Source organism: Nicotiana tabacum, chromosome 5, assembly GCF_000715075.1.
Source record: "Nicotiana tabacum cultivar K326 chromosome 5, ASM71507v2, whole genome shotgun sequence".
NCBI lineage: Eukaryota > Viridiplantae > Streptophyta > Magnoliopsida > Solanales > Solanaceae > Nicotiana > Nicotiana tabacum.
The window spans coordinates 34,380,616-34,390,395 of NC_134084.1; the positions used below are offsets into that span (position 1 = coordinate 34,380,616).

At 38.7% G+C, this 9,780-nt stretch overlaps 1 protein-coding gene across 1 annotated transcript; it reads left to right on the forward strand.

The window, feature by feature from the left end:
* Nucleotides 1-386: 386 nt before the first annotated feature.
* On the forward strand, nucleotides 387-8,154 carry LOC142180747 (uncharacterized). Its single transcript, XM_075252813.1, has 7 exons — nucleotides 387-867; nucleotides 2,275-2,365; nucleotides 4,370-4,465; nucleotides 4,658-5,003; nucleotides 5,109-5,469; nucleotides 7,147-7,224; nucleotides 8,000-8,154. Exons 1-7 carry the CDS (start codon nucleotides 387-389, stop codon nucleotides 8,152-8,154), a joined length of 1,608 nt encoding a protein of 535 aa, XP_075108914.1.
* The last annotated feature ends 1,626 nt before the right edge of the window (nucleotides 8,155-9,780 follow it).

The following is a 9,780-nucleotide window of genomic DNA, read 5'->3' on the forward strand; positions in this document are numbered from 1 at the left end:
TCTTTATTATGAAATATCGTTTTGTTTTGGGATTGTGTCGGCTGGCCTAGTTTCATGATAGGCTCCATCACGATTGGGTTGGTTTTTGGGTCGTGACATTTATTCTTTCGGTGGATTTCATCATATTGAAAAATGAAGCTGATGAACACGTCTCAATCATGTTGAGACGACCTCCCTTAGTCACCGCCGATGTTGTGATAAAAGTTCGTAAAGGAAAACTAATTCTCTAATTGATAATGTGGAAGTAGTATATATTGTGTACAAGACAACCAGGCCTCCAAGTCACTATGAGGATCTAGCTATGATCTACGTGGTTGAAAAGGAAGAAGAAGAAGAAGAAGAAGAAGAAGAAGACATATCTGAATGACTCCCTAGAGAAAACAATTATGTTATTTGACAACATTGAATTGGATGACGAGGTTAAGGAGATGGTGTATCATCTGGATGCATGTGCTTACATCAAATGGATGATTAATTTCGAGCATCTAGATAGACCAACTAGGCCACCACCCAAGTTGTCCATCAAAGAAGCTCCAAAGTTGGAGCTCAAGCCCTTACCCTCTCACCTTCATTATGCTTATTTGGGTGCTAATGAAACTTTACTTGTTGTTGTATCTTTTAAGTTGTCTATTTTTCAGGAGGAAAAGCTGTTTTGCGTGCCTCTAGAGTATAAACATGCGATTGGAAGGACCATGACTAACATTCGTGGTATTAGCCCAATGTTTTGTATGCATAAAATTCTAATGGAGGATGGGCACAAACCAAGTGTGGAACACCAACGCCGCTTGAATCCAGTTATGAAGGAAGAGGTAAGAAAGGAAGTCATAAAGTGGATAGATGCAAGTATTATCTTTCCTATCTTTGACAGTAAGTGGGTAAGTTAAGTATAGTGTGTGCCTAAGAAGGGTGTAATTATGGTGGTCATAAATAAGAATAAGAATTAATTCTAATTAGAACTGTCACATGTTGGAGAATTTGCATAGACTACTGAAAGTTAAATAATGCTACTAGAAAGGATCACTCCCCCCCCCCCATTAATTGATTAAATGTTAGCTAGGTTGTCCTGACAAGACTATTATTGTATTCTTGATGGATATTCTAGATATAATCAAATATTAATTGCACCATATGACCAAGAGAAGACTACAACTACCCAACCGGTCATTTTGAGCTCTAGCACGTCGCTCGGCAGTTTGAGACCTTGAGTAGCTTCACTTCATGTATTATGACTTGTACGTGTGGTCAGAATTAAATTTCGAAAGTTCAGAGTTGATTTGGATAGAAAATTCTAAATTCAGAAGCTTTAAGTTGGAAAAGTTGATAAAGTTTGACTTTTGAGTAAATGACCTCGGAATCAGAATTTAAAGGTTCCAATAGGTTCATAGGATGATTTCGGACTTGGGCGTATGCTCGATTTGGGTATCGTATCGCCAGGGAGGATTTCGGCGCCTATTAGGGAAAGTTGGGATTTTGGAAGAATTTCATAAATTTAAATTGAAGTGTATTTTAATGTTATCAATGTCCGCTTGGGATTTCGAGCCTGGGAATCGCTCTGTATGGTGATTTTTGTCTTAGGAGCGCGTCCATATGTAGATTTGGAGGTTCGTAGATCATTTCGGGGTCATTTGGTGAAAGTTAGAAATTTGAAGGTTTTGGGAAGTTTGACTGGGAGTGAACTTTTTGATATCGGATTTGGATTTCAATTCCAGAAGTTGGAACATGTCCATTATGTCATTTACGACTTGTGTGCAAAATTTGAAGTCATTTCGGATTGATTTGATATGCTTTGGTGCAAATTATAGAATTTGAAAATTTCATAACTCACAATTCGATTTGAGGTGCGATTCGTAGTTTCGGCATTATTTTATGTGATTTGAGGCCTCAACTAATTTCGTATCATATTTTGGGACTTGTTGGTATGATTTGACAGGATCCCGAGGGGCTTGGGTGGATTTTGGATGATTGGTTGAGAGACTAGTAAAAATAAGAAATTTGGAGTTTCACCATGGTCAATATTGGGTTAATACGACCTCTTTTCAGTATTTTGAGTGCGCGATCAAGTCCGTAACGTATTTTATGGTTGAAATTCATATATGTTTTGTGTCTGGGAGGTTCCAGATGAGTTTTGGGGTGGTTTCGGATCATTTCGGAGAAGTTTGGGTTTGCTGGTTTCTGGTGAGGCACTGTTCATTCGCAATTGTGAATACTGTTCATTGGAGTTTACTGTTCATTCGCAAATGCAAAGTTTTTGTCCGCAAATGCAAACCTGAGCAGATTGTATTAAATCAGGATTTTGCTTATTTCTCTCTCGGTTTGGGCAATTTTTGGAGAGCTTCGAGGGGGGATTAGCATCATCTATTGCAAGGTAAGTAATTCCCGCATATTATTAGCTAACTACATGGATTGTACAAGGATTTAACCATGGAAATTAGTAGAAATTGTGAGATTTTGAAAGAAACCTAGAAATTAATATTTTTGGACTTTTACCACGAAATTGGACATGGGATTAGGAATACATTATATATTTGAGTTCGTAGCTTTATGGTTAAATATTATCTTTGAAAATTTGTGGAATCCGGGCATGTGAGCCCGAGGGTTGACTTTATTAACTTTTCGAGCGGAGTTGAGAATTGCTATAAATTAATTTACTATGAGTATTAGAATATATTTTTATTGATTTGCATGTTGTTTGACTAGTTTTCGAGCGACGAGCATCTGTTTGAAGTGTTAGAGTGGCATTGGAGCCGGTTATAGAACTTCTGAGCGAAGGAAGTCTCCTGTCTAACCCTGTGAGGGGAAAATTTCCCCGTAGGTGTTATTCTTGTTATATGCTGCATGTTGTGGGCGTTGTGCACGTATGAGATAATGAGTGTCCGTGCGCATGCTAGAATTTTTAAGTATATCCGAGTAGATTAGGATTCACACCATGCTTTATTTGTACGGATTGAGTTATTATTGCCTGCTTAGTTACTTGATTACATGTTACGACCCAAGACTAGACTTGTATAGAGTTATAGACTCGCTATTGTAGAGATGTGACGCGCTACTTGATTTAGCCGTAGATAATTGTGCTCCCCTAACAAATTCCTCCCGTGTTGTGCGTTTTCATAGAAAAGCTTCCTTAAAGTTCATAACTCACACATTTTTTCGTGAGTAGGGTCAAGGACCCATTAAAGCTTCTCATTTTAATAGGATCGGGATGTTCGCCTCGGTAGTATATAGATACATCTATGGTTCGTGTCGTTCGATCCTCGGCAGTGCGCACATTATAATAGGATTGGGCCATTCGCCTCAGCAGGATTATGTACCACACTCTCGTGGGAGCGGGCCGTTCGCCTCGACAATATAATAGATGTATCTATGGTTCGTGTTGTTCGACCCTCGGCAGTGCACATATTATGATGGGATCGGGCCATACGCCTCGACATTTCTATAAAATACTCTTATGAAATCATGCGTAATATTTGACAAGAAGCCAGTATATCTGTTAGTTTTCCTGAATTGAACTGTGACGACCTATCTGGTGAGGTCCATTATATATATATATATATATTCTCCGATTGATGAGGTAACTGCTAATCAAGAGTTTGAGTTGGTGATTAAGAGGAGGATTGTACCACGTATTTATACTTGTTTATTTCACTTATTTACTCTACCCTATATCTGTTTGTTTCTTACTGTGTCTGTCTTATTGGACCACTAGTAAGTGTCAATGTCGACCCCTCGTCACTACTTCTCTGGGGTTAGGCTAGATACTTACTGGGTACGCGTTAATTTACGTACTCATGTTGCACTTGCTGCACTTATTGTGCAGGTATACATATATGTTTCTAGTGGTCTTTTGGGTGTAGGGGCACGACTATTGTTGGGACTTTACGGTGAGTTTCACTTCCTTGTTACGATCCGCAGCATGCAAAGTCTCCATCAGAGTTATTTATATTCTTCTGTCTAACTTGTATTCCAGACAGTTGTTGTATTTTATTATATTTACTAGTTGATGCTTATGCACTTGTGACACCGGGGTATGGGATATTCTGTAAATTGTCTGGGGTTTTACCTAGCTATTACACCCTTTAATTATTTATTCTATTTAAATAAGTTTCCATGATTTTTTTAAAGCATTGATTTCTTTATCTAATAAGATTCATAATTTTGAAAGTAATAAAATGATCGACTAATGTGATAATTCACCGTTGGCTTGCCTGACGGAAACGTTAGGCGCTATCATGACCTATATTGGATTTTGGGTAGTGACAAAGACCACCGTCACTTGTCCTTGTAAGATTTTTCAAAGGTGCATGATGACAATCTTCACTAATATGGTAGAAAATTTTGTTGAAGTGTTTATGTATGATTTTTCTGTCTTCAGACCATCTTTTGATAAATGCTTAAAAAATTTGAGTAAAGTGTTTGTTAGGTGTGAAGAGACAAACTTGGTGCTGAATTGGGAGAAGTGTTATTTTTGGTATGTGAAGGGATTGTACTCGGGCACAAAGTGTACAAAAATGGGTTGGAGGGGGACAAGGCAAAAGTGGGAGAAATTGATAAATTGTCACCTCCAATTTCTGTCAAATGAGTCATAAGCTTTCTAGGTTATGCAGGTTTCTATCATAGATTCATTAAAGATTTTTCTAACACTTTCAGCTCCCTTGTGCAGGTTTCTTGAGAAGGACACACCTTTCAAGTTTGATGATCATTACTTGAAGGCATATGAGGAACTTAAAAATAGATTGGTGACTGCACCAATTATCACCGCCTGGACTGGAGGGCCTTTTGAGTTGATGTGTGATGCCATCGGCACAACAATTGAGGTTGTACTGGTACAAAGGAAAAATAAAGTGTTCCACTCAATTTACAATGCCAACAAAACTCTAAATCCAACACCAATAAATTACACAGTTACAGACAAAGAGTTGTTAGCAGTAGTATGGGCGTTTGACAAATTTAGGGCCTACTTGGTAGGAACTAAAGTCATCGTCTACATAAAACCATGCAACCATCAAGTATTTGTTTGAGAAAAAGATGTTAAGCCTAGACTAATTTGATGGGTTCTTCTTTTGTAGGAATTTGATGTGGAAATCCGAGATCGAAATGGGACCAAAAATTAGGTAGTCGATCACTTACCGCGCTTGGAAACTCGCGCGTATGTTGATGAAGATGGAGAGATTCAGAAAAGATTTCCTGATGAGCGATTGTTAGTCGTCACAGCTGGCGCAGCCCCATGGCATGCTGACTATGTGAACTTTATTGTAAGTGGGGTGACGTCTTCAGAGTTGTCACCAGATGGTAAGAGAAATTTCATGAATAATGTTAGATTATATCTATGGGATGAGCCATTTTTGTTTAAGCATTGTGCAGATCAGTTGGTGCACCACTGTGCCCCTGAGGAAATGGAAGACATTTTGCATGATTGTCATGCATCACCTTATGAAAGGCACCACGGTGGATACAAACGGTTGCAAAGGTGTTGTATTAAAGATTCTTTTGGCCCACATTGCTCAAGGATGCACATGCTTTTGTGAAAAGATGTGATGGGTGCCAAATAACTAGCACAATTTCAAAGAGGCATGAGATGCCGTTGAAGGACATACTTGAGGTCAAAATCTTTGATGTTTGGGTAATGGACTTCATGTGGTCGTTTCCATCATCCAATGGCCATAGGTACATCTTCGTTGCAATTAATTATGTGTCAAGCCGTTCTATTGTTCAATTTAAGGTTGAAGCTCTTTCCTATGAAGCTCAAGTCTAGATGGTCGAGGCCATCGAAGTGGTGTTGGATACGAAGCATGGAGTTGTTGATCTACGAGATCCCGAAGTGATGGTACGTTCTTAGTCAATGGGCAAAGAGTTAAACACTATTGGTGTGGCGGCGTTCGTCGTCACAAAACTTAGATAGACTTGGTTGATGCTTGAGGGAATATTATGCATCATGTCGCGACATTAAATCAGACGCTTCATAGGAGGTAACCCATTGTGATGTTGTATTCGTGATTCCATGGCATTAACTAAGGCTCTTGTTGGGAGGAAACCCAATTCGTATATTAGTCTAGATTAATTAGATTTTTCTTTTGTATTTAGGTACTAACGAGTTGAGTTTTGGCGTTTGAATAGGTACGGGAGCGTATTGGGAGGTCAAAGCACATGAAGGAGTATAGAAAATGGATTGGAAATCACTTGAGTACGCTTCAGACCTCTCAAAGTAGGACAAGAACTGTGCCCTAGTCCAGGAGACACGCTCTTTCACGAGAACTGGACCGCGTGCCAGACCAGGCATCACGCGCGCTCTCTCGCGCCCAAGCTCACCCCGCCCAACCTTCCCCTTGACCCAGACCTCGCATCGTCTACTTTGTTGCACGATGGGCCTCACGTCCCAACTCACGAGGCTAGATAATTTTTCGTCCTTGTTCCATTTTCAAACCCCCACAACATTTTTAAAAATACGCACACTCAAATTTCTCACTGCCAACCCATCCCCTTATATCCTTCCCTCACTTAAATTTCCCAACTTTTCTCTCACACACTCATACACTCAATCTCACCACTATTGAAGATAACTACTCCTCTTTCGATATCTAAGGTATTAATTCTTCTCAATCTTTCTTCTATTTTGGGATTGATTGAGGTAAATTGGATCATGCAAACTTTTTGAATGGCTTGAATGTGAAATTATGCATACTTGTCCCAACCCCATGAACCCCATAGGATTGATATTCTTGTTACACAAATGAATGTTTACACTCAAATTCCAAGCCGATTTGGGAGGGTGGAGCAATCCCTCATCCACACGAAAGCTTCATAATAGCTAGTGTGTAACATGTGTTTGATAAAATGACTCAAAGTCATGTTTTGTCCCAGTTGGAGCCCTAGTCTCTAGAATTGATACATTAGTGGGTTGTAAGTGTCCCTATCATAACATTTATGTGTGGAGTGGCTCACCGAAGCCAGCTTGAAGGTTTCAAATATGGCACTTATATTGTTTTCCCCCATGAACTAGGTGTCTTGTAGCTACAATCATTGCTTAATTTCAAGTTGTGAAGTCTACGTAGCATTGACAATAATATGGTAATATCTTAAGTGTGGGATCGTATGACCATGTTTCGAATTGATTCAATGTCCTATGAAGTTGACTAACATATATTTGTGCAGGTAAGAAAATGGTACAACCAAAACCAAATGCACCACTAATGGAAAAAGGAAAGGGCAAAGCTATTGCCCCTACTAAAGGCAATACATCCTCCACACCTCCACCAAAAAAGAGAAAAGGAGGAGATGCCACTTCTAGTTATGACTATAAGCAGTTGTAGCCTCACATCCAAGGCCTCAGGGTGATCATGAATATGGGCTGAACAGCATGCCCCCATCCACCAAGACGTGGTATAAGATTTGTAGTCCTAAACATATGCACCCCGATTTAGCTGTTGATGAGCGGCATTGCGATCTAAGTATCCACCCATTTGAAGTATATTCATAAGCTAGGGTTGAACTATGTTTTTGGGAACCCTGGGGACATTAATATGAACCTTAATCAAGTTCTATGATGGGTGGGATCAAGATAAGGTTATTGCCTATTCGGGAAAGGTTGATCGATATTTCTTCATCTACTCTATGCAACTACTTGGGATCTCCGGATGTTCCACGAGTCATTGTGTAACTTCATTGCCCGCCCTACATATCAATAGCTCCTACACACTTTGTATGGTGCCAATTTTGTGGGTGCCTGGGTTTGTCACAAAAAGATTCACCGCCATAGAAAATTTCAAAAGAAGAAGATGAATTTGGAGGCTCATGTTTGGTTGAAATTGATCAACACTCAGTTGTTACCTTGCAATCATGATACTATGATGGGGAGCGAGAGTGTGTGCTTGCTTTATTTCTTAATGACCGGCCAAAAAGTGAATGTGGGTCTATTTGATACGCTACCAGATGGCACATGTGTGAAGGAGAAAGAGGATAGATAGATTGTTCTTTGGAAACATATTGACACAATATCTGAGAATAGAGAAAGTAGATGAGGAGCCAGAGTTTGATGTAATCATTCCAGCACCACTTAGAGGGACCGATATTACAAGCATCCGAGCTAAGGAGGAAAATGATATGACAATGCTTACTGGTTTCGAGCACAATGCTCGTGATGACAGCTTCATGGTTATGTGATGCTTGATTTGCAGCTATAGATTAGAGGAATGCCAGCTACTCCGGAGGAGATAGCCAATTTACATGACAGTTTCCGCTTAATGCTCATTCGCAGTGTCTGGTTGGGCTTCGTGAGGGCTAGAGATTACTTGAAGATAAAGATGTCAACACACCTGGATGTTAAGAGGCTGAGCGGAAATAGTCCGAGGGGGGAGATGTTGATGAGGATTGTGAGGCTGCTCATAGGGCCTTCTATGATGAGAACGATGATGAAGAATAACCAGGGAGTTTTCTCACCACCTTACTTGAATTTTATTATTTTATATATGCACTTGGGACATTGATTGGATTTTACTTTTGGTTTGTCTTTTGGAAACGACCATTCTCTCATTTCTCTGACTCCGTTCTGACTCTCTGACTCCTTCTTCAATGGTCACTTATGCCGGTGACCTAGCCAAACACCGGTGACCATCGACTCCAATAGGTAAGTCACTCTACTTCTCTCTCCTCTCTCTCCCTGCCCCCTCTCTATTTTTCTTCTTTTCCTTTCCTTTCCCTTTTATGCTCTTTTTTCTCGTTATTGGCGTAGCTCTCAAATTCTTAATTCCTTTTCTGCTTTCCCATGGCGAAGGTAAGGATCAGACCCACAAATATTTTTGCTTCATTGTGAACATTGAGTTTCTAATATCTAATCAACCCATTTCCGGATCTAATCTCTTTGGTGCTTTTATTTTGGCATTCGATTTATCTCTCATAAACGAAGTAATTTTCCTTTTCAGTGCAGCAACTTCAATAAGAAGTGTATATCCATACACAAAGCAATTTTACTAATTTTGCAATATTTGTTTGTCCATTAACTAGCACCTTCAAATTCGCTTCCTTTTTTCTTTGCGTTTCGTTGCAACGGCTAGGCATCACCAGTGGTAGCGGTGACAACCCCCTATTTGTTTGGCTCTGTGGTATTTTATGTGTATTTCAGGTTAGGACCGGTGACTTTTGATGGCGAGCGAGGCGTGCACGTGCAAACAATGAAGAACAGCCCAAAGGTCAGGAAGGAACGACATGAATTGGACGTGAAAGAGCTAGGTGACCACAACACCATCGGTTATGTAAGCACGTGATTTTTGACCCTCCCCTGGAATTTTTACGTACTTAAGCTTAAATATCTAATTTAGGACTAGTATAGCTATTTTAACTATTTTACTTTATTTCGTTGCAAAAAGAAAAATTTCAAAAAATATATATATAAATTTTAGTTTATGTATCTCTCATAAATTTGAAAAATACAAAAATTGTACTTTATTTTGGTACTTTATATAAATTCGAAAATTACAAAAAATATAGTTCTATTAATGTTTGCAGTCATTATAATTTTGAAAAATACAAAAATATTACGTCATATTTTTGTCTTTATTAAAGAACGAAAATTACAAAAAAATAGTTTTATTAATATTCTATAGTCATTTTTAACTTGGAAAAAATACAAAAATATTACCTCATATTTTATCTTAATATTTAAAACGAAAATTACAAAAAAAATAGTTTTATTAATATTTTATAGCTATTTTAAATCTTGAAAAATATTTAAAAATATATAGTTTTGTTTAAATACTAGTCTTATTTTTGGTAGTTATTTTGCTTACATAG